At 39.4% G+C, this 25,876-nt stretch overlaps 1 protein-coding gene across 1 annotated transcript in view; it reads right to left on the minus strand.

Annotated features, from left to right (window-relative positions):
• Positions 1-14,113, minus strand: part of DBX2 (developing brain homeobox 2) — a 42,183-nt gene extending 28,070 nt beyond the window's left edge. Inside the window, exon 1 of the mRNA XM_008002949.3 lies at positions 13,412-14,113. Coding sequence (XP_008001140.3) covers positions 13,412-13,814 — 403 coding nt within the window. The 5' untranslated portion in view covers positions 13,815-14,113. The remainder of the gene's footprint in view (positions 1-13,411) is intronic.
• Positions 14,114-25,876: the final 11,763 nt, after the last annotated feature.

Here is a 25,876-nt window from a genome sequence, read left to right on the forward strand (position 1 = left end):
CTAGCAAGACTAATAAAGAAGAAAAGAGAGAAGAATCAAATAGATGCAATAAAAATGATAAAGGGGATATCACCACCGACCCCACAGAAATACAAACTACCATCAGAGAATACTATAAACACCTCTATGCAAATAAACTAGAAAATTTAGAAGAAATGGATAATTTCCTGGACACTTACACTCTCCCAAGACTAAACCAGGAAGAAGCTGAATTCCTGAATAGACCAATAGCAGGCTCTGAAATTGAGGCAATAATTGATAGCCTACCAAACAAAAAAAGTCCAGGACCAGATGGATTCACAGCTGAATTCTACCAGAGGTACAAGGAGGAGTTGGTACCATTCCTTCTGAAACTATTCCAATCAATAGAAAAAGAGGGAATCCTCCCTAACTCATTTTATGAGGCCAACATCATCCTGATACCAAAGCCTGGCAGAGACACAACAAAAAAAGAGAATTTTAAACCAATATCCCTGATGAACATCAATGCAAAAATCTTCAATAAAATACTGGCAAACCAGATCCAGCAGCACACCAAAAAGCTTATCCACCATGATCAAGTGGGCTTCATCCCCGGGATGCAAGGTTGGTTCACCATATGCAAATCAATAAATGTAATCCAGCATATAAACAGAACCAAAGACAAAAACCACATGATTATCTCAGTAGATGCAGAAAAGGCCTTTGACAAAATTCAACAGCCCTTCATGCTAAAAACTCTCAATAAATTCGGTATTGATGGAACGTATCTCAAAATAATAATAGCTATTTATGACAAACCCACAGCCAATATCATCCTGAATGGGCAAAAACTGGAAAAATTCCCTTTGAAAACTGGCACAAGACAGGGATGCCCTCTCTCACCATTCCTATTTAACATAGTGTTGGAAGTTCTGGCTAGGGCAATCAGGCAAGAGAAAGAAATCAAGGGTATTCAGTTAGGAAAAGAAGTCGTCATATTGTCCCTGTTTGCAGATGACATGATTGTATATTTAGCAAACCCCATTGTCTCAGCCCAAAATCTCCTTAAGCTGATAAGAAACTTCAGCAAAGTCTCAGGATACAAAATTAATGTGCAAAAATCACAAGCATTCTTATACACCAGTAACAGACAAACAGAGAGCCAAATCATGAATGAACTTCCAGTCACAATTGCTTCAAAGAGAATAAAATACCTAGGAATCCAACTTACAAGGGATGTAAAGGACCTCTTCAAGGAGAACTACAAACCACCGCTCAGTGAAATAAAAGAGGGCATAAACAAATGGAAGAACATACCATGCTCATGGATAGGAAGAATCAATATCATGAAAATGGCCATAGTGCCCAAGGTAATTTTTAGATTCAATGCCATCCCCATCAAGCTACCAATAAGTTTCTTCACAGAATTGGAAAAAACTGCTTTAAAGTTCATATGGAACCAAAAAAGAGCCCGCATCTCCAAGACAATCCTCAGTCAAAAGAACAAAGCTGGAGGCATCACACTACCTGACTTCAAACTATACTACAAGGCTACAGTAACCAAAACAGCATGGTACTGGTACCAAAACAGAGATATAGATCAATGGAACAGAACAGAGTCCTCAGAAATAATACCACACATCTACAGCCATCTGATCTTTGACCAACCTGAGAAAAACAAGAAATGGGGAAAGGATTCCCTATTTAATAAATGGTGCTGGGAAAATTGGCTAGCCATAAGTAGAAAGCTGAAACTGGATCCTTTCCTTACTCCTTATACGAAAATTAATTCAAGATGGATTAGAGACTTAAATGTTAGAACTAATACCATAAAAACCCTAGAAGAAAACCTAGGTAATACCATTCAGGACATAGGCATGGGCAAGGACTTCATGTCTAAAACACCAAAAGCAATGGCAACAAAAGCCAAAATTGACAAATGGGATCTAATTAAACTAAAGAGCTTTTGCACAGCAAAAGAAACTACCATCAGAGTGAACAGGCAACCTACAGAATGGGAGAAAATTTTTGCAATCTACTCATCAGACAAAGGGCTAATATCCAGAACCTGCAAAGAACTCAAACAAATTTACAAGAATAAAACAACCCCATCAGAAAGTGGGGAAAGGATATGAATAGACATTTCTCAAAAGAGGACATTCATACAGACATATGAAAAAATGCTCATCATCACTGGCCATCAGAGAAATGCAAATCAAAACCACAGTGAGATACCATCTCACACCAGTTAGAATGGCAATCATTAAAAAGTTAGGAAACAACAGGTGCTGGAGAGGATGTGGAGAAATAGGAACACTTTTACACTGTTGGTGGGATTGTAAACTAGTTCAACCATTATGGAAAACAGTATGGCGATTCCTCGAGGATCTAGAACTAGATGTACCATATGACCCAGCCATCCCATTACTGGGTATATACCCAAATCATGCTGCTATAAAGACACATGCACACGTATGTTTATTGCAACACTATTCACAATAGCAAAGACTTGGAATCAACCCAAATGTCCATCAGTGACAGACTGGATTAAGAAAATGTGGCACATATACACCATGGAATACTATGCAGCCATAAAAAAAGATGAGTTTGTGTCCTTTGTAGGGACATGGATGCAGCTGGAAACCATCATTCTCTATCGCAAGAACAGAAAACCAAACACCGCATGTTCTCACTCATAGGTGGGAACTGAACAATGAGAGCACTTGGACTCGGGAAGGGTAACATCACACACCAGGGCCTATCATGGGGAAGGGTGTGGGGGAAGGGATTGCATCAGGAGTTATACCTGATGTAAATGACGCATTGATGGGTGCTGACGAGTTGATGGGTGCAGCACATCAACATGGCACAAGTATACATATGTAACAAACCTGCACGTTATGCACATGTACCCTAGAACTTAAAGTATAATAAAAAAATAATAATAGTTAATTAATTAAAATTAATAATTAATGAATAATTAATTAAAATAATTAATTTAATAATAAATAATAAATTGATTGCAAATAATAATAATGACAGAGAAGTAAATAATTCCAAAAGGGTGGTTTTAATGACCTCCTTCACATGCCAGGTACATGGCCATTGAGAAGTTAAAAATCTAAACTTCCAACTCGCAAATAATACACAATTGAACAGACAGTCCATGGTGGGGTAGACCCAAAACAAGACTCCGAAGAACAGCAAACATCTGTCTTGAGTAGTTGGAACAAAGAAATATCAATTAGCTAATGAGGTTTGATTTATTTTAATACTTAGTACATCTGAAAGTAATTCATTCATGTGATGTAATTGCAAACCTTGCCTTCAATCACCAGGCATAACAAGTTAGGTAAATTCATCCTTTACCTTTCTGTTTATCAGAAAACAAGAGAAGCCTGCATTTTTTGCCTCAAAGGTGTTTTAAAGACAGAAAAACAAAGGGTCTTAATGTTTTGGTACAGCTCATGAGAAGATAAATCGAATGCAGTGTCTACTTGTTTGCTTCTGTCCTTTCAACTTAGGGCAAGTAATATGTATTGCCTATCTGTCAACCGCTGAGCACTGCACTGTGTGCCGGGACTACAAAGATTGAAAAAGGAGTTTTCCTTCCTGGAATAATTTATATGTTTTAATATTCTTTAACTTACAGATTTGAGTCTGCTGGTTAATGAAATGAAATGTAAATTTCTCAGTTACTCCAAATTCAATTTTATTCAGTGAAACCTGACACACTCCCCAAGGAAATGCAATCTAACAAAATTCATACTGTGCACATCCATAGCCAGTGGTTCTCAACCCTGAATACACATTAGAGTTGTCTGGGCTGCTTCTCAAAGATACAGATGCCTAGCCCCCACACCAATTGTTTTAAATCAGGCTGGCTAGGATTGGACACCCGCACAGCATTTTTTCACTTTGTAGGTAATTATAAAATAGAGCAAGGATGAGACCGTGAAAAGAACATAAAACAACACCTGACACATCGTAGACAATCAATAAATGTTAGCCTCTCCTCTTGCCATTAGTATATAATCTGAGATCAAGACTAAAACAGCATATAAAAAAGCACTATTGTCCAGACTTCTACTGAAATACAGAATAAAAAGAAAAGGATATTTTAAGAAAGGCTTGTTCAAAGAAGGCTTTAAGCAGGAGAAACATCTTAATCAGGGTCTTGATTTGGAAAGTACTTGGAAGGGCAAAAGAAGAGAATGAAACCATTCCAAAAAGAAAAGGTTGCAGGGACAAAGGAAAAGAGGCAAGGATGGTGTTAACACATGGGGCAGGTGAAGGAGACCAGCCTGGCTACTGGGACAAGGTTCAAGGGGTGAACATTAAGCAATGTGGCTAGAAGAGTTAAATGCAGTTGATGGAATTAAGGTCTTAAAGGCCAAACTAGGTAATTTCATTTAATCTGTAGTCAAATTGGATAATTTGGATTCTCCTGAGTAGCTTGGTGACATGATGAAAACTACATTTGAGAAAAGTTCACCTGGCAGTGGTGGATGGGATGCAGTGGAATAAAGAAGGGCCAGGCCGGGCGCGGTGGCTCAAGCCTGTAATCCCAGCACTTTGGGAGGCCGAGACGGGTGGATCACGAGGTCAGGAGATCGAGACCAGCCTGGCTAACACGATGAAACCCCGTCTCTACTAAAAAATACAAAAAACTAGCGGGGGGAGGTGGCGGGCGCCTGTAGTCCCAGCTACTCAGGAGGCTGAGGCAGGAGAATGGCATAAACCCGGGAGGTGGAGCTTGCAGTGAGCTGAGATCCGGCCACTGCACTCCAGCCTGGGTGACAGAGTGAGACTCCATCTCAAAAAAAAAAAAAAAAAAGAAGGGCCAAAGGGAAAGCTGCTATGCAGTAACAACGTGCTGTAGCAACAGGTGATGATAAGCATTTGTGTGAACACTTCCAGCTACATCTTATCTATCCTCACAACATCAACAAGTTGACGGGGTCTGGCTTCCCTCCAGCTGTGGGACGCTAGTTCACTGTGATCATCACAGGTGCCCAGGGTCATCACCTCTGCTGCCTTACCCTCAGGTAGTCTCAATTAGACCGCTCTGAAAAAATGATCTAAACTTGAGGAGATTCCTTGCTCTTTGTATTATAAAGTCTATGTCACAGAAGAGAATACTACAAGCCTTTGTGAAGGCTCCCTGAGCTCCCGGCTATAGTACTCTGTGTGATTAATTCCTGCACTGGTCTACTCCAGCAGAAGATAGACCTAGCAGGAAATGCATCTGATATTGGTTATCTTGATTTCATCCTGGGACAGATTTTAAATGATCACAAATTATTTGGTACTCCTCCCACTGACAGGTGGGGTCTATTTCTTCTTCTCTTAAATTTGGAATGGCCTCGGTGACTTGCTTAACCAAGAGATATGGCAGATAAGACATTCTGAAACTTCTACAACTAAGTCTTATGAAGTTCCAGAATGTCACTTCCAAGACTAAGTCATAAGAAACTGCAAGACTTCATATGACCTAGTGTTGGAAGTACCAGAATGTCCAAAGTTCCAAAGCCATATGGGTTTTTGGAATGTGTGCTCTTGGTGTTCTCCCTTTCAGAACCCAGCCACTCTGCTATAAAAAGGCCAAGAAACTTGGAGAGTCCAAGTATGAATGCGGCAATAAACAGCTCCAGTTGAGCACCCAGTAAACAGATGGTATCAGTGCCAGCCATGTGAGTAGCCATCTTGGACATCCAGCCCAGTCAAATCTTCCCATGACTTTAGTCCCAGTTGACATCTAACATCACTCAAGATTCTAAGTGAGAACCACCCAGCTGAGCCCAGTCAACCCACAAAACTGTAAGAGAAAATAACAAATTGTTCTTTAAGCCACTGAGTTTTGGGATGGCTTCTTATACAACAATATCCCTTTTACCAATATTTTGCTTATGGTGAAATGGTGGGAAGGAGTCCTGCGCATCTTTTCCTGTATCTTACCAGTGGGGTTTTGAGGTATGTGCTTTAAAGTCAAATACTGAGTCTACCACTGTTCACATTTTGAAATGAAGAAAGAGAGCCTCTGTGAGGTTATATGAATTCCTTACGGTTACAGAATCAGTAATCTGAAGACCTTGAATCTAGACTTAAATACAGGAATGTTCAGAGAGCTATAGGTAGTTTTAAATTTAACCAATTTGCCATTTACACGTCGCAACAAGCACTGGCGTACTTATACTATAAAAAGCAAGACAGTAAATACTTTACGGTTTGTGAGCTACACAGTCTCCATTATGACTATTCAATAGAAAAGCAGCTATACGAAATATGTAAACAAATAGGTGTTATTCTGTTCTAGCTTTAAACAATCAGATGGTCTTTTTTGTTTCAGACCCGATATAACCACAAAACTTGTTCAATACACCTAAACTCAATCCAGCCCCAGGTTATCTATTAAAAACTTGCCAGAAGTCACAGTTTTTATTTCTTTTTTAATGTACATAAATTTTCTCAAAGAATGACTTATTAACTCCTTCCCATATTTTAATTTTAAAAATAATAGAGACAAAGTTTTAAAGAACAAGAAATTTTGAGTCTTTTCAAGAGGCCTTGTAGAAATCTATATATTGTATTTCTGATGGTGCTTAGAGTTAACAAAAAATTAAGGTTGTTATGGCATGGTCCCTGAACATGTGAAAGAAAAGTGAAAAACCTGGTTCATCTGGGGAGTATTTATAAACAAGAAGGCATTAAAATAGTCAGCAATTTTTACAAAAAGACCCAAGTTTTTTTCTGTTTTCCTTTCCTTTTCCTGAATGCTTCAGTTCTAAAAGTCTAAAAACTCCTATAGGCTTTTTGATCTTTGACTTCAGAGAGAATTTTAGTACCTTAAGTTAACTGTTCACATACCTCACAAAACTGTGCCCCTGAAATATTCTCAACTAATAGCTGGTTGACAAAATGAATAATGCTATTAAAAATGAAATCAGCTATGGTAACTTTATATAGAGTGATGAATCACTCAGCATTGCCAAGTTAAGTATTGACTGGAGGCTAAAAAGAATGAAAGAGAGAGATTTCATTAAAAGTGGAAACATTACTGAAAGTAAAATAAAATATTTTGGAATAAAATACAAGGGCCTGGTAAGTATGTTATATGTTAAGGCAAAAATCCAATTTCTTACTAAGAGAGTATAAAATAGAAACATGATCTAATGAAGTCTAAAATGAGGATTCTAACAAGCATTCCTAGATAAAAATCATAGTTTCATTTTACAACTTGCCTTTTTATTCCTGACAGACTCCAGGTGTATTTGAATGAAAATTTAGTTACTTAAACTGACTTAAAAGTTGTGTCCTTTCATTGTACATATAAAGAAAAACTACTGTAATTTTTTTTAATTTATTTTTTATTATTATTATACTTTAAGTTCTAGGGTACATGTGCATAACATGCAAGTTTGTTACATATGTATACTTGTGCCATGTTGGTGTGCTGCAACCATCAACTCGTCAGCACCCATCAACTCGTCATTTACATCAGGTATAACTTCCAATGCAATCCCTTCCCCCACCCCCCTCCCCATGATAGGCCCCGGTGTGTGATGTTCCCCTTCCTGAGTCCAAGTGATCTCGTTGTTCAGTTCCCACCTATAAGTGAGAACATGCGGTGTTTGGTTTTCTGTTCTTGTGATAGTTTGCTGAGAATGATGGTTTCCAGCTGCATCCATGTCCCTACAAAGGACACAAACTCATCCTTTTTTTATGGCTGCATAGTATTCCATGGTGTATATGTGCCACATTTTCTTAATCCAGTCTGTCACTGATGGACATTTGGGTTGATTCCAAGTCTTTGCTATTGTGAATAGTGTTGCAATAAACATACGTGTGCATGTGTCTTTATAGCAGCATGATTTATAATCCTTTGGGTATACACTCAGTAATGGGATGGCTGGGTCATATGGTACATCTAGTTCTAGATCCTTGAGGAATCGCCATACTGTTTTCCATAATGGTTGAACTAGTTTACAATCCCACCAACAGTGTAAAAGTGTTCCTATTTCTCCACATCCTCTCCAGCACCTGTTGTTTCCTGACTTTTTAATGATCACCATTCTAACTGGTGTGAGATGGTATCTCACTGTGGTTTTGATTTGCATTTCTCTGATGGCCAGTGATGATGAGCATTTTTTCATATGTCTGTTGGCTGTATGAATGTCTTCTTTTAAGAAAAACTTTACTTGGAGCTTCTTCTAACCGAAAATTAGACAAACACTGTATTAAGTGTTGCAAAGCAAGATCCTCAAAAGATCTTCACATTTAACGCCCATCTTAATATAAGCACACATTTCTTTAAATAGTTTAAATAACAATTTCATTTCTGTATAAACTTTCATAGCAAAGAATCTCAAAGGATGTTATGAACACAACGATTAAACAGAAATTATGCATGGATGTTAGGTCCTTCACTTTTAAGTTGCTACCATTTCACTGTTCAGCAGCAAATCTAACCATAAAATATCTTCTTACAGCAAAAAGACACCTACTGGTCAACAAGAACTGGAATGAGGTGGCACACCCAAAGAGGACTATCATGGAGTCTAAGCACAGCTTAGGTTCCAATATAAACCTTGGAAACACATCCATGGCAAATAAATATAAATAAAATCACCCTTGGCAATCCCTCCTCCCCGCTTTTTTTTTTTTTTTTGAGACAGAGTCTCGCTCTGTCACCCAGGCTGGAGTGCAGTGGTGCGATCTCGGCAATCCCTTTAAATTGCCCAAAACATACGGCATCCTTTTGACTTTATGTAGCATAACCCTGAACACTCTAAATTCTACGTTTAATTCTACGTTAAGTCCATACGTAGATTTACGGGCATTCAAACCATCGTATCTCTTAAAATAACCCTCAAATCCCTAAAGGAAGGGAGCTAAGTGGAAAGTTCTAAAACATTCTTATTTGCCTGCTCCATGTACTCCTGTTTTACTATTAAACTTCAAGAGTTTCAGTACATATTACCAGATTGAAATTTGCTTGTTGTTACAGCAAAGAAGAGAAGAGAAGCATGTGTTGGGGCAGAAGAGAGGTAGAGATATTGGTTCTAATAGTCTCTTTTATTTTATCCACTGCAAGAACTTCTCCTTGAACCTGAAGGTATTTATTAACTTAGGGACCATAGAGTTGATTACTCACGAACTAGGTAAAAGTTATTAATATGTTAATTTTAAATAAAAAAGGTATGTTGAGCAGATTACAGAAAAATATACAGACATAGAAAGAATATGGTTCTGGAATTCTCAAAAAATTCCACCAAAGGATGACTGGAATGATGGCCTCAGCAAAGAACCACTAGCATGGGTCCCATCACTATCCCATTCGGAATCCCCTTTTGTCATCCTGGTTCTGAATCAGCACCAACACTCAAAATTCTATGATTTTAATTTGTCAAAACGAATCTAAATCACAGTGTCAACAACAGAAAGCTCAAACTCAGGCTTAAAAAATAAGGTCACAAAGTCTTTACTTAGACTGGAATCCCCACCTTGAGCACATATCCCTTTTCTCCCTCCCCTAGGTGCCTAAAATGTAAGAGAGGCCATTTTATTTCACACTTCCAGTGTATCTCAGTGGAGGAAAAAACTACCATTTGCAGCACCAGACACAAGTGTGAATAGTTTCAGACAGTCAACAATCAGTGGGTAAACAGTACCTGGGATTGGGAGACAAACAAGAAAACTAGAGTGCACATTAAGTATTGATGGTCAGAAACAATCCTAACTGGATGCCAGAAAAAAAAAGTACTAATGCTCTTTTATTTCTTTACTACACAGAATGACTTACTTGGTAAAACTACTTTTTGCAGTTCAACTCACCTATCCAGAATGAACATTTGCTTTCCAGTCCTTTCATATGCAGCACAATAGATTTAATAAACAATAAAGGAAATTATATTCAGGAAATTATTTTTATGTCAAACACTTTCTAAAATGCTTAAAATAACAAATGTTATTAATAAGCAAGACTATTTGTTCCACTGATTTTGAAGAGAACTGATGGCATAACCACCAATTGGAAAACGGATATCATTCTGTAGCCAGAAGAATTTAAATCTTTCGGCATTTTACATTTTCAGGCCCTCTTTTATATACAAAGACATGAATATTTTTATCAGGCATAATATTTTCCAAATATTGTCACAAATAATGGCATCGGCAAACTTCTGAGGAAGGATGTCTGATAATCAGAGTTTACTCCAAAACCTCCTGGTTCCCACTAATAAACTATAATACATTCATGACATTTTTTCTTTTTTCAGATATAAGCCCTGCAGGAGAACCTATTTACTATCCAATATTGCCCTAAATGTGCCCCTCCCTAGCCCTGAGTCCTTTGATTTTTAAAGTTTTAAAACTATTCTATATAAACAACTTGACAACATATAGCTATGGAGTGTGGCTTTTCTTGCTGTAAATACTCAAACTTAACAACTTTCAGGGATGAAGCACTGACAACTCTACTTTCACCCATGAGCTGTAAATTTGTGTTACCGTGTTTAACTGTCACCACCTTTCAAATATATTTCATAACAAGAGGAAAGGGAAAGCTAATTTCTTCCATTATGGGCAGAGGTACAAAATCACAATTTGATTTATTATTGTGATACTATGTAATTGGTGATCCAATTGGCCCTCATTATTTTCTTCTAGTCAATGAAAGACTAACCTAAGGTAGGAGTCTGAAGATTTGGAGTAATTTTTTTCTCTTTCACAAGTTCATAGATGATTAAAGTGATACTTTGGACAAAAACAAAATGAGCAAATGAAATAATCATTAAGAAAAACAACTGGAATCCCCATAGCCATCTCATTTGCTTATTAGGAGGATTAAAGGAGCTGTTTTGAAAATGGCTGCTAACCTATAAAGCGGTAGGGAACATGGAATGTAAGCTCTACAAGGGCCCAGACAGTCATCTGTTTTGTTAACTGATTATGCCAATGGCCTAGAACAGAGCCTGATACATGGGAGACACTCAGTAAGCATGTGCTGAATGAATGAAATATATGGTATATTTAAAGTAGGTAACAAAAATAACGAAAAATAATGAAACAAAAATGCATACAGAAGCAGAAATCCCGCAGTTAAACGGTGGTATATTTCACCAATGAACTTAGAAATCACTCTGGGGCTTTCTTATTCAAATTTAGATGAGGTACACTGAACAAATTAAGGCTGGGAAAAAAGCGGGCAGTCAACATGCAGAAATTACTAAAATCAGATTTTGTGGTCCACTCCCAAGTTCGTGTCTAAAGGATCAGAACTGGTTGTTCGACAACATTTCAGAAAAATAGAGTATTATCTTCCCGAAAACTCCAACTCTTAGGCTCTCCCCCAGAACACCAAATCACTATTTCATCCTCACCTAATTTCCACCTGATAGGAAAAAAAAACTTGTTGGCACTCCATTATAATTTCGTAATTGTACACTCCATAAAATAATTCCCACATTTGGTAAGGCAAGAATCTGTAATTTAAATAAAACTGGGGCAATGTTCAGAAAACTACATTCTTTATCCAATTATAAAAATATATCAAGATAAATTCTGGTTTTAAGCAGCATATTTGTGGGGTCAAATTCATGAGATTTTAGTTTTCTTCTTTAGATGTTTTTCTAGTTTCAGAACCTAATGTTTTCTTTACAAGAATAATTTTTTAAAAAACAAAGGTTGTTTGTTCAAATGAAAATTAATCTAGAACATCATCTCTTCAATGAGTATTGAATAAAATATTTGGAAAACCACATGCTTAAACTGTATTAGAATACTTCAAAAGGGAATAAAAATTCTTACAACCCTCGTAATTATTCCAAAAACAATGTTTGCAATTGGACACTTTAATACGTGTACAAGAATGAATATGTTCTTGAAAATAAAAATTGTAGTTATGAAAACTTTTAACCTTTAGTTGCAATATTTTGAAATAAATAAATAAATAGATATGGGAAATTATTTTTGAGGGTTATTGAAATAACTTCACTTGACTTGCATTTATTTTATTTAAATGTAATCTGTAAAATCTGCAAAGGTTAAAATTAAATACCTTTTCATGGCTGAGACAATTACGATTAGAAACAGCGTAGGAATCCTTGAAAGATAACTTCTATCAACACAAGCCACCAAAAGTTATGCAAATCAACAAATTTTCTGGAAAATGTTATTTTTATGAAATATAATTTATTAACTCTTGTCCAAGTGAACCTGCTTTATGCCTAATTTTTCTAATACTTCAAAAAGAACAGAGAGGCCCAAATTTCCATAAACTTTGCCTTAACTGTTCCTCTTTCAGGGTGCAAAAAAGGCTCCCTAGCATTTAGGTTTTACACTAAGTGAATGAGACCGGTGTTCATATAGTTACATTTGTTCCATTCTGTTAGTAACCATTTCAAACTGAAAGACTAGGACAGGTTCTAAACATGTTAAATTCTATAAAGCCATTAGCAATAAATTTGATCCGGCAGTTTGCTGGGACAATGGAAACCGCTGAAAAAGCGTCTATTAGTCATTCTGGACAAACCCATCGGGATTAAAAGAATGAGTTAAGATCGTTTAAGGACGCAGCCAAAAAAAAAAAAAAAAAATTCCAATTGGATCTCAGTTTCTGAGTCTCTAAGAGGCTTTTTCCCTTTTATCACTGACAATTTCAGGGAGTCCCACATAAGCTTTAGCTAATATTTGACTAAATTGTCAGCATCCTTCTTCCCAGTCCCACTAGTTACGTTTAATACGGTGATTAAAATAAACCCAAACTGCCCTTCTTTCGGTAAATTCTTATTTATTGGTGAACTTCCTATTCCAGTTGCCAATTCAGCTGTTTTTCAGCTCAGCACGAAGAAAGAGCCGGCCTTCATTTCTTTGCGCCTAACGTGATCCAAAATTTAAGGGTGGAGAAAGCCTGAACTTTGCGCAACTCTCCTTCCAAAGATCGTTGCGCGCGTTCCTGACCTATCCCGACAATCTTAACAGTTTGAGTGGCAAAATCTCCCCTAGTTGGGCCGCGCGAAGCTCTCCTTGTCAGTAACTTTTCTGAGAGCTGGTGTCGTGCGGCCCGGGGCACAAGAGCGGGCGGGTTAGAAACGTTGAACTTGGTGAAACCCCTTGAGACTGATCCAGGCAGGCCGAAGAACCTTCAGAGTTTCCCAGTTAAGGCCAAAAACTTAAGGAGCCCTACCACCTGTTGAAAGAAGGGAACAGCAAGGAAGCCGGTGGTATGGAATGGGTGGGATGAGGCAAAAAAGAATCACAGAAAGTGGTGCGCCTCCGCCTGGGCACCCGACTCCCAAAGTGGCATCTCCACTAAAGCTTGAAATGCTCCAGGAAGGTCCCAAACCGGCGTTCCCCGGGCACAGTGCGCACCGCCGGCGCTGCCAGATCCCGTGACCGCCCGGCCCGGGGACACGGTCGCGGCTGGGGAGGGAGGGGAGAGCTGGCTCACCTGGCGCTGAAGGCTGGAAGGTACAGTCTCGGTCCCCCGGAGCCCGGCCCGGCAGCCTGGCACTGTCCATAGAGGGACTGAGCACTTGAAAAGCCCACCGCGTACCGTAGGGCGCCCCGGCGGGGCTAACTTGTTCGGCTGCGGGGCACAGCTTTAGGGGAACCGGGCTGGCGGGCAGGGGCCGGAGTTGCGCGCCCGCGGTGGCCAGGGCGGTCGCCGGGCCGTGGGGCGCGGGCGGCTGCAGCCCGGGCGTCGGGGCACCCCCGACCCGCAGCAAGTTCTCGATCAGGAAACTCTTGCCCAGGTTGCCAAAGCCGGGCGCAGCGGGGAGGTTGAGGAGCGCGGAGGAAGCCACCACGTCCCAGTACGCACCGGCGTGGGCTGCCACCGCGCTGGGGAGCATAGTGCGGCGCCGGCTGGCCTGCTGCGCGCCCGCCGCACCGCACAAGGAGCCGCAGCTTCTGGTCGCCGCCTGCCGCAGGGCTGGAGCGCGCCGAGCCGGGCGGGGAGAAGAGGCCGCCCGGGACGGCGGCGGGCTTGGAACGATATTATTTATTTGCGTTGGGCGTTTTTTTAAGGGATGGGAGGAGTGAGTGTGGGAGGGGGAAGCTGTGAGTTTCTCGGGCCGACGGCTTAGGCTCTGGGAGCGTCGGGGGGAGTCTTTCCCCCTCTCTATGCAGATCTGGACGGTTTTTTCTGGTTTTTTTTTCTGGAAGGACTGAAGGTGTGTCCAGCCCATCCATTCATGTCACCAGTCCTACAAAGTGACAGACGCGGCCAACAATAAGGGCAGTGCTGTGGCAAGGGGAGGGGACTCGTAGTGGGAGGAGGTGGGCATGGAAGCGACGTGAATCGGGCGCGCTCACCTCCTCCCCGCGGCCGTGCAGAGCCTTGGCACTCTCGCTGGAGCCCACGCAATGCCCCAGGCGCGGGGTCAGGTGGACAACTGCGTGGAGCGCCCAGAGGGCGGGGTGGGGGTGGGGGTGGGGGGAACGCCCTGTCGTCTGAGGCGCCTCCGCGTACTACCTGTTGGGCGAACCCTGGCATTCCAGTGTTGGTTGTCACTTCAGCAACTGATGGGTTTCCGGGGGAAGTAAACGGAGTCGCTAGTGGCTGGAAGGGCTATTATCAGGGTCAGTGGAAGGATATCACCGAGACTGTTGTAGCTGTGCCGCAGTTGAAAAGTTACTTCTCAAAGAGTGGGTTGTTTGCATATTAAATGAGGCCCTTATGTTGTAAGGGGGAAGGAGATGTGTTTTTCTCAGAGACCTTTTAAGAAATTTCTGTTTCCAGTGACTCATTTCCGGTCACCTTTTAATAAGATTTGTTTTAAGGGTTGTGGGGAGAGGTGCCTACAGCTTCTTCACTCCAGAAGAGAGGAGCTAATACTTGCTGATCTAGAGAAGGAGCTGGTAGTCGGGGTTGGTTAAATGCCAAATGACAGATGGTTGGGTCCAAAACCTAGAGGGAAAAAACCACCACCAGGTCCTCCTAGACATTGGTAGTTGGGTACGTCTCTGCAGGGAGACGGGGATGAAAACACTGCGTTACTTAGGATTACAGCTGCTCTTTTTTTTTTAACTCTGAAAATTTATGTATTTTAAGATGTATTAACAGTTTGCTAAGCGGGAACTGGACAGATGAAAAGCATGGGTGGGTGGGTGGGTAGGGATTTGTGTGTGTGTGTGTAATTAAAGCTTGCTTTTTAACCACAGGACAACTTTGGGAAGGCTGCTCTTTTAGGAAACTCTGTGTAACAGTGGAGTGTTAAAACTGTGAACTCTCTGCCAATTAACACTTACCATTGCTACTCTCCTGTCCAAATTTAGATGAATTTATTTAGAGTGAGATTTTTTAAGGATGTCTGTGAAGTTTGGAGTCACATTATATTTTTCCTCTTTATCCTAAGAATAATTTGGTCTGTGGCCTCAATTTAGTTAAAATTTGGCCAGAGTTGCCAGGCTAGTGAGATAAATATTCTTCATAAGTTCACCTTATGGTGAATTTAAATGCCCAGTGAGCATAGGTAACTAAATAAAGTTTGGATTTTTTTCCTAAGAGGGTGGACAATTTTATGACCTGCTACTAAATGGGAGGAAAGTTATTTGGAAGACTGATGTATACTACCAATGTTCGTTCACTTGTTGATTTAGTCAGCAGACCTTTACTGAGCATTTCATATTTGTTGAACACTTGTGGTGGTCTTGGGAATACACAGAAGAAAGATCTGGTCCTTGCCTCATGGGAATTCACAGCCTACTGCGGGAAGAAAAACAAGTAACATCTGAGGAAGGGCTTCTAATCTGAAAGGAAAAATGTGAGAGAAAACTTTCTAAAGACAGCCTGTATTGTCATTCAGTTTGAATAATTTTTAAATTTCCATCTTGATTTCATTTTTGACCCAATCATCATTCAGGAGCAGGTTATTTAATTTCCATGTATTTGCATGGTTTTGAAGATTCCCTTTGGAGTTGATTTTCAGTTTTATTCCACTGTGGTCTGAGAGAGTGCTTGATATAATTTCAATTTTCTTAAATTTATTGAAGCTATCTTGAAGAAAGTTCTGTGCACTGATAAATAGAATGTATATTCTGCAGCTGTTGGATAGAATGTTCTGTAAATATCTGTTAAGTCCATTTGTTCCAGGATATAGTTTAAATCCATTGTTTCTTTGCTGACTTTCTGTCTTGATGACCTGTCCAGTGCTGTCAGTGGAGTATGAAGCCCCCCCACTACTATTGTGTTGCTATCTATCTCATTTCTTAGGCATATTAGTAATTGTTTTATAAAATTAGGAGCTCCAGTGTTAGGTGTCTATCAAAACCTCTGGGATACAACAAAGGCGTGCTAAGAGGAAAGTTCATAGCCCTAAACACCTACATCAGAAAGTATGAGAGAGCACAAACAGACAATCTAAGGTCGCACCTTAAGGAACTAGAGAAAAAAGAACAAACAAAACCCAAACCCAGCAGAAGAAAGGAAATAACCAAGATCATAGCAAAACTAAATGAAATTAAAACAAACAAAATACAAAAGATAAATGAAATAAAAAGCTGGTTCTTTGGAAAGATAAATAAAATTGATAGACTATTAGCAAGATTAACCAAGAAAAGAAGAGAAAATCCAAACAAGCTCAATTAGAAATGTAATGGAAGATATTACAACTGACACTGCAGAAATGCAAAAGATCATTCAAGGCTACTATGAACATCCTTATGCACACAAACTAGAAAACCTAGAGGAGATGGATAAATTCCTGGAAAGATACAACCCTCCTAGTATAAATCAGGAAGAATTAGATATCCTGAACAGACCAATAATAAGCAGTGAGATTAAAATGGCAATTTAAAATTTACTGACAAAAACAGTCCAGGACCAGATGGATTCACAGCAGAGTTCGACCAGACATCCAAAGAATTGGTACCAATCCTGTTGACACTATTCCACAAGATAGAGAAAGAGGGAATCTGCCCTAAATCATTCTGTGAAGCCAGGATTACCCTAATACCAAAACCACGGAAGGACATAACCAAAAAAGAAAACTACAGACCAATATCTCTGATTAACATAAATGCAAAAATCCTTAACAAAATGCTATCTAACCAAATCCAACAAGACAGCAAAAAAAAAAAAAAAAAAAAAAAATCCCACCATGATCAAGTGGGTTTCATACCAGGGATACAGGAATGGCTTAACATATGCAAGTCAGTAAATGTGATACACCACATAAACAGAATTAAAAGCAAAAATTGCATGATCACCTTGGTAGACACAGAAAAAGCATTCAAAAAAATCCAACATTCCTTTATGATTAAAATTCTCAGCAAAATCGGCATACAGGGAACATACCTCAGTGTAACAAAAGCCATCCATCTCTGACAAACCCACAGCCAACATAATACTGAATGGGGAAAAGTTGAAAGCATTCCTTCTGAGAACTGGAACAACTTAAGGATGCCCATTCTCCCCATTTCTCTTCAACGTAGTACTGGGCGTCCTAGCCAGAGCAATCAGACAACAGAAATAAATAAATGGCATCCAACTCAGCAAAGAGGAAGTCAACCTGTCGCTGTTTGCTGATGATATGATTGTTTCCCTAAAAATCCTTAAAGACTCCTCCAGAAAGCTCTCAGAACTGATAATAAAAAAAAATTCAGCAAAGATTCCAGATACAAAATTAATATACACAAATCAGTAGCTCTTCTATACATCAACAGCGATCAAGCTGAGAATCAAATCAAGAATTCAACCCCTTCTACAATAGCTGCAAAAAAATAAAATAAAATACTTAGGAATGTATCTAACCAGTGAGGTGAAAGACCTCTACAAGAAAAAGTACAAAACGCTGCTGGAAAAAATCATAGACAACACAAATAAATGGAAACACATCTCGTGCTCATGGATGGGTAGAATCAATATTGTGAAAATGATTGTACTGCCAAAAGCAATCTACAAATTCAATACAATTCCCACCAAAATACCGCCATCATTCTTCACAAAATTAGAAAAAACAATCCTAAAATTCATATGGAACTAAAAAAGAGCCCACATAGCCAAAGCAAGACTACGCAAAATGAACAAATCTGGAGGCATCACATTACCTGACTTCGAACTCTATAAGGCCACAGTCACCAAAACAGCATGGTACTGGTATAAAAATAGGCACGTAGACCAATGGAACAGAATAGAGAACCCAAATACTTACAGCCAACTGATCTTTGACAAAGCAAACAAAAACATAAAGTGGGGATAGGACACCCTATTCAACAAATGGTGCTGAGATAATTGGCTAGCCACATGTAGGACAATGAAACTCGATTCTCATCTCTCACCTTATATAAAAATCACCTCGAGATTGATCAAGGACTTAAATCTAAAACCTGAAACTATAAAATTTCTAAAAGATAACATTGGAAAACCCCTTCTAGACATTGCCTTAGGCAAGGATTTATGACTGAGAAGCCAAAAGCAAATGCAACAAAAACAAAGATAAATAGCTGGGACTTAGTTAAACTAAAGAGCTTTTGCACAGTGAAGGCACAGTCAGCAGAGTAAACAGACAATCCACAGAGTGGGAGAAAAATCTTCACAAACTACATCTGACAAAGGTCTAATATCCAGAATATACAATGAGCTCAAACAAATTAGCAAGAAAAAAAAAATCTCATCAAAAAGTGGGCTAAGGACATAAATAGAAAATTCTCAAAAGAAAATATACAAATGGCCAACAAACATATGAAAAAGTGTACAACATCACTAATGATCAGGGAAATGCAAATCAAAACCACGATGTGATACCACCTTACTCCTGCAAAAACGGCCATAATCAAAAAATAAAAAATAAAAATAATAGATGTTGGCACGGATGTGGTGAACAGGGAACACTTCTACACTGCTAGTGGGAATGTAAACTAGTACAGCCACTATGGAAAACAGTGTGGACATTCCTTACAGAACTAAAAGTAGAACTACCATTTGATCCAGCAGTCTCACTACTGGGTATCTACCCAGAGGAAAACCAGTCATTATACGAACATGCATGTTCATAGCAGCACAATTTGCAATTGCAAAAATGTGGAACCAACCTAAATACCTATCAATCAACGAGTGGGTAAAGAAACTGTGTTTTTATATATATATATATACACACACACACATATTCCATATATATTCCATCATATATATATATGATGGAATACTACTCAGCCATAAAAAGGAGTGAATGAATGACATTTGCAGTGACCTGGATGAGATTGGAGACTATTCTAAGTGAAGTAACTCAGGAATGGAAAACCAAACATTGTGTGTTCTCACTCATATATGGAAGCTAAGTTATGAGGATGCAAAGGCATACGAATGACACAATGGACTTTGGGGACTCAGGGGAAAGTCTTGAGTGGGGAGTGAGGGATAAAAGACTACAAATTGGGTGCCATGTATACTGTTCGGGTGATGGGTGCACCAAACTCTCACAAATCACCACTAAATAACTTATATAACCAAACACCACCTGTTACCCAATAACCTATGGAAACTAAAAAAAAAAAAAAAAAAAACCAGAAATAAAGGCAGTCTCACTGAACTGAGTTTGCTTGTTGTCGTTGTTGTTGTTCAGTTTTTTTTTTTTTTTTAAAGACAGAATCTGACTTTGTCACCCAGGCTGGAGTGCAGACACAATTCTCGAACTCCTGGAACTCCTGGCCTCGGTCAAGTAATCCTCCCACCTGGGTCTCCCCAAGTGCTGGGATTACAGGCATGAGCTGCTGTGCTGGGCCCTGAACTGAATAGTAAAGGTGAATAGCGGTTGGTGATAGGATGTGAAGTGGTAAAATTTGAGATTGAGCAGGGAAAAGAGTGATTACATGATTATTGTCATCACTATATCATAGTGACCATGCAGCCAGGCACAGTACAGGCATACCTCAGAGATATTGTGAATTCAGTTCTAGACCACCACCATAAAGTGAATATCAAAAAAAACCAAGTCACACAATTTTTTTTGTTTTCCAGAGCATATAAAAGTTATGTTTACACTCTATTAAGTGTGCAATATCATTGTCTTTTAAAAAGTACGTACCTTAATTTAAAAATACTTTATTGCTAAAAGGTGCTAATATTCCATTGATCCTTTAGCGAGTTATAATCTTTTTGCTGGTAGAAGGTCTTGCCTCGATGTTGATGGTTGCTGACTGACCAGGGTGGCTCAGGATTGAGGTAGCTGTGGCAATTTCTTAACATAAGACAACAATGAAATTTGCCACACCAATGGACTCTTTCTTTCAGGAAAGATTTGTTTGTAGCATGAAATGCTGGTTGATAGCATAGCATTTTACCCATTGTAGAACTTATTTCAAAATTGGAGCCAGTCCTTTTAAACCTTGCCACTACTTTACCAAATGAGTTTATGCAGTGTTCTAAATCCTTTGTGGCCATTTCAGAAATGTTCACAATATCTTCACCAAGAGTAGGTTCCATCTCAAGAACCCAGTTTCTTTGCATATCACTGAGAAGCAACTCCCCATCTGTTCAAGTTTGATCATGAGATTGGGGCAATTCAGTCATGTCTTCAGGCTCCATTTATAAATTCTAGTTCTCTTGCTACTTGTAGCACATTTGCAGTTACTTCCTCCACTAATGTGTTGAACCCCTCAAAGTAATGCATGAAGGTTGGAATTAACTTCTGCTGAACTCCTGTTGATGTTATTTTGACCTCTTCCCGTGAATCATGAATGTTCTTAATGGAATCTAGAATGGTGAATCCTTTCCAGCATGTTTCAATTTACTTTTCCCTGATCCATCAGAGAAATCACCTTCATGGCAGCTATAGCCTTACAAATTTTTTTTAAAGAATAAGACTTAAAAGTTGAAATGACTCCTTGATCCGTGGGCTGCAGAAGGGGTATCGTGTTAGCAGCATGGAAACAACATTAATCTCCTTATATAGCTCCATGAGAGCTCTTCGATGATGAGGTGCATTGTCAATGAGCAATAATATTTTGAAAGAAATCTGAAGGGCCCTAGGATTTTCATAAGAGTAAACGACCATTGGCTTCAACTTAAAGTCACCGGCTGCATTACCCCCTAACAAGAGAGTCAGCCTGTCTTTTGAAGCTTCGAAGCCAGGCACTGACTTCTCCTCTCTGGCTATGAAAGTCCTACCTGGCATCTTCTTCTAACAGAAGACTGTTTCATTTACATTGAAAACCTGTTGTTTAGTGTAGCCACCTCCATCGATGATCTCAGCTAGATCTTCTGGAACACGTGCTTTAGCTTCTCCATCAGCAGTTGGCACTTCACTTTTGCACTCTTATGTTATGGAGATGGTTTCTCTCCTTAAACCGCATGAATCAACTTCTGTTAGTTTCACATTTTATTCTGTAGCTTTCTCACCTCCCACAACCTTCATAGAATTGAAGAAAGTTGGGGCCTTTCTCTGGCTAAGGCTTTGGCTTAAGGAAATACTGTGGTTGGTTCAGTCTTCTATCCAGACCACTTAAACTTTCTCTATATCAGCAATAAGGTTGTTTTATTTCCTTATCATGTGTGGGTTCCTTAGAGTAGCACTTTTAATTTCCTTTAATAACTTTCCTTTTGCATTCACAACTTAGCTGTTTGGTGCAAGAGGCCTAACTTTTGGCCTGTCTTGACTTTTGACATGCCTTCCTCACTAAGCTTAATCATTTTTAGCTTTTGATTTAAAGTGAGAGTTGTGTGACTTTTCCTTTCACCTGAACATTTACAAACTAGGCTTTTTAATTGGCTGAATCTTGTTATGTCTCAGGGAATGGGAAAGCCTGAGGAGAGGCAGAGAGGTGGGAAAACAGCCAACAGCCAGTTGGTGGAGTGGTCAGACCACATACAACATTTATAAAGTTTACTGTCTTATCTGGGCACAGTTCTTGGTGCCCCCAAACAATTATACTAATAATGTCAAAGATCACAGATCACCATAACAGATATAATAATAATGAAAACTTTCAAAATATTGCAAGAATTACCAAAATGTGACACAGAGACACAAAGTGAACACATGCTGTTGGAAAAATTGTACTGATAGCCTTGCTCAGTGATAGCCTTTCAGGGTTGACACAAATCTTCAATTTGTAAAATATGCAATTTCTGTGAAGCACAATGAAGCAAAGTGGAATGAAACAATAAAACAAAGAATGCCTGTACTAAACACTTTATACATATTAACTCATTTATCTTCACAATAATACTATAAGGTTGGTACTATTATCCCAGTTTTACTGATGGGGCACATAGAATTTAAATAACTTTCCTAAGGTGGTACAATTGTCAGAGTGATGAGGCTGGGATGCAATGATCCAAGCTGGATGATTCCAAAGCTTTGCTGTTAACCTTTAAGTTCAACTAGCTTCCCTTCATGAACCTAATATTCCATGCTATATTGTGTCAACTGGTTATCCTTAGATGCAAATGAGGCTGAAAAACAAGTATTCCATTTTTCTTTAGTGCATGGTAGCAACGAATATTTGAGTCAAGAATTACTGTTGTTTCAGCAAACTTGCTTGCCACAGCCAGAGAGGAGGCAATTGGAAACATCTAGAGGTGAAATTATGTGAAATTTAATGAAATGGGTCAGGCAAGGTGGCTCATACCTGTAATTCTAGCACTTTGGGAGGCCGAGGTGGGAGGATTGCCTGAGCTCAGGAGTTTGAGACCAGCCTGGGCAACATAGGGAGACCCCATCTGTACAAAAAAAATCAAAAACATTATTTGGGTGTGGTGGCATGCTCCTGTGGTCCCAGCTTCTTGAGAGACTGAGGTCGGAGGATCACTTTAGCCCAGGAGGTCAAGGCTGCCGTGAGCTGTTATTGTGCCACCACACTCCAGCCTGGGTGACAGAGTAAATCTTTGTCTCAAGAAAAAAAAAAAAAAAAAGATGAAATGAATGGCAAAAAGATTTAAATGAAGAAAGAAAATGTTGAACTACCGGGTTGAATCTGTAGGACTGGATGATTTTATAGGGCAGTTCTTAACTGGAGATAACTGGAGACAGTCTCCCCCTCCCCAGGGGACATTTGGCAATGTCTGGATATTTTTGGGGATTGTCACAACATGGGAAGGGGTTCCCTACTGGTATCTAGCAGGTAAAGGCCAAGGATGCTGCTAAACATTCTACAATGTGCAGAACCTCTCCCACAACAAACAATTATCTGGCCCAAAATGTCAGTAGTGCTGAGACTGAAACCTTCAGTTACAGAGGATAAAAGAAGAATGTAGGATCACTTCATTTTCTGGTTTGGTGACCGGGGAAGATGCCCACTTACCAAAATGGAGACTTAAAGGAAGAACAACAGGTTTTACATCAGGGTCTGAACAAAAAGATGGAAATAGATCTGCTGGTTATTTATGGAATGTTCCAGGAGGAATATTTAGTGAGAAGAGAAATTACTTAAGAACAAAGTGCAGCAGGATGCCAACATTTAAGGAAATGAATAAAAGAGGACCTGTGAGAGACTGAAAATAAACAGCCAGGATTTGAAGACAAACCAAGAGAAAATGGTGTCATGGAAGACACAGGAGAGAGTTTCAGAAAGAAATGATAGCAGACTTTGGTAAAGAACTGCTGTATACTCAACAGTTTAATTTTCCAACTGGAAGACACCTGCAATGCATGTTCCAGCCTTCCTTGCAGGCTGTGTTATGGTCAATGGAATAAAGGTAGAAGTGATAAATTTCTCCCTGGCCCTGCCCCCTTCTAACAGCTCAAACAATCTTCCACACTCTTCGCTCCTCAGCTGCCAGATGCAGAGCTCCAGTGGAGGGCCTTAAGTCCATAAGAGATGTTGGAGCCACAAGATGAAAGGAGCCTAAGGACCCAGGTCACCACAGGGAATGCCAACAAACAAATACATGAGGAGATCATGACCTAAATGAAAACTAAACTTTTATTGGTAATCCCATTAAGATTTAGGAATTGGTTTCCACAGCTTATCCTCACCGACCTTAATATACTAACTCTAAAAATGCCTCAGACCAAAAAAATAAATAACTTGATCATGAGTGACTTGGGCAAGAGCCTCTTTTCATGGGGGCAAGGGAGCCAGAAACTAGTTTGTGGACTGCTGAATGCCAGTAGAAGGTAAAAAGGTGGCAATGGGGAGGTTGAAGAAACACAAAGGGAAAGCTAAAGGAAATCATGTGATTAAAAGAAGAGTCAAGGATATTTATATGATGAGAGAAAAGGGGCACTGCAGAGGAGAGGCTGAAGGTTAAGGATAGATGGGGGTGTTTAAGGAAGCAAAGTTCTTGAGGAGGAAGGAAAAAGTAGGATCCATAGTCCTAGTGGGGCAATTAAAATTGAACAAAGAAGGGGCAACACTTTTCCTCACATGAGAGAAAAGAGATAAAAATGGATTCAGAGAGACTTTGTGAGAAGGGGAAAGAAAAACATTAGAATTCTTGCCTCATGATTTCTGGATTTTTTTCTGGTGAAGCAGCTGTGAGTATAGAGGAAAGAAAATGGGCTCTGTGTTAAGAGATCTGGGTTTGAAATTCATCTGTACAACTGATTAGCTCTGTGTGGTAGATCAATTTCATTTATAGTCCAAACTTTTAAGTTCCCTCCCCACTACAGTTTTGTAGTTCACTCCCATTCTGACTCTGGGCTTAATCATGGGACTTATTTCATCCCATGGGATAGCAAGCAGAGGCTTGAAGGACACTTGTGTGTTTCTACTTCCTTTCATGAACTCTTGTTAATATGTGAAAATAGACCTGGTGTAGCCCATGGGAGGAGATAAGAGACCACATGGAGCAAAGCGGGATTGTCCCAAGATCCCAGCTGACCTGCCAACTGACAGCAGATGCATGACTGAGTCCAGACCAGAGCAGCAGAACCAGCCAATGGACTCAGAACTCAAAAGAAATTACTCTAGTAAATTATTTTAAGCCAATAAATTGGGGTGGTTTGTTATACAAGTATACTGGACACTCATGGAACAGTTGTTTAACCTCTCTTAGAATCCATTTTCTCTTAGGTGAAATGGGATATTTATCCCTAACTCATAGCACTATTTTGATGTGTAAATACGATAATGCATTCAAAATATCTTGCTCAGCATCTGACACTTAAAAGCAAATCAGAGTAATTGTTAACAGAAAGTTTAAAATGAGGTCATCAGCTGAGATTGAGGGCAAGAGACTAGAGTCTGCTGTAGTAAGGAGAGGAGCTAGGGGAAGGTCTGGAATAACCATCTGAGAAGAGAATGTATGAATGTATTAGTCTGTTTTCACATGGCTGTAAAGAACTGCCCAATGCTGGATAATTTATAAAGAAAAGGCGTTTAATTGATTCATAGTTCTGCAGGGTTGGGAAGGCCTCAGGAAACTTACAACAATCATGGCGGGAGGGGAAGAGGCACATCTTTTTTGTTTTGTTTTGTTTTCCATGTTGAAAAAGCCATTTACTTTTTTCCAAATATTATTCTAAATAGGTGTTTTATAGATAAGGGTCAATATAAAGTCAAACATTCTATAGAAGGAAATCATTTTTACAGAAATTAAGAATAATTTTAACAGAAGAAAACCCTAACATCTGTCTAGATGTGGTTGTGTTCCATGGGAAAATTTCAGCATCCAAAGTGCAAAGAAAAAATGACTGTGGCTTTTCTTACCACATAAAATATTGACCATCTTCCTTATAGGCTATTCTTTATTGTTACTTGAGATGCCAAAGGACGACATATTGATCTTTAGAAGTTGGGCTCCACTGGACAAGATTGGGAGTATGGGGGTCAAGCATCAGAATGAATTCAATTTTAAAAGAAAAACTGACTTTGACCCCAAGTTAACCCAAAGTTCAGCCAATGGCATAGTAGAGATAAATACAAGTTGTACTTTCACATTTACAAGGTTGTGCCACTCAACACTATTAAAGACCTAATCATCCAAATTAAAGCTACGCATACTCCCATCACTAGTTCTGTCCTCAATGCA

Source organism: Chlorocebus sabaeus, chromosome 11 (assembly GCF_047675955.1).
Source record: "Chlorocebus sabaeus isolate Y175 chromosome 11, mChlSab1.0.hap1, whole genome shotgun sequence".
NCBI lineage: Eukaryota > Metazoa > Chordata > Mammalia > Primates > Cercopithecidae > Chlorocebus > Chlorocebus sabaeus.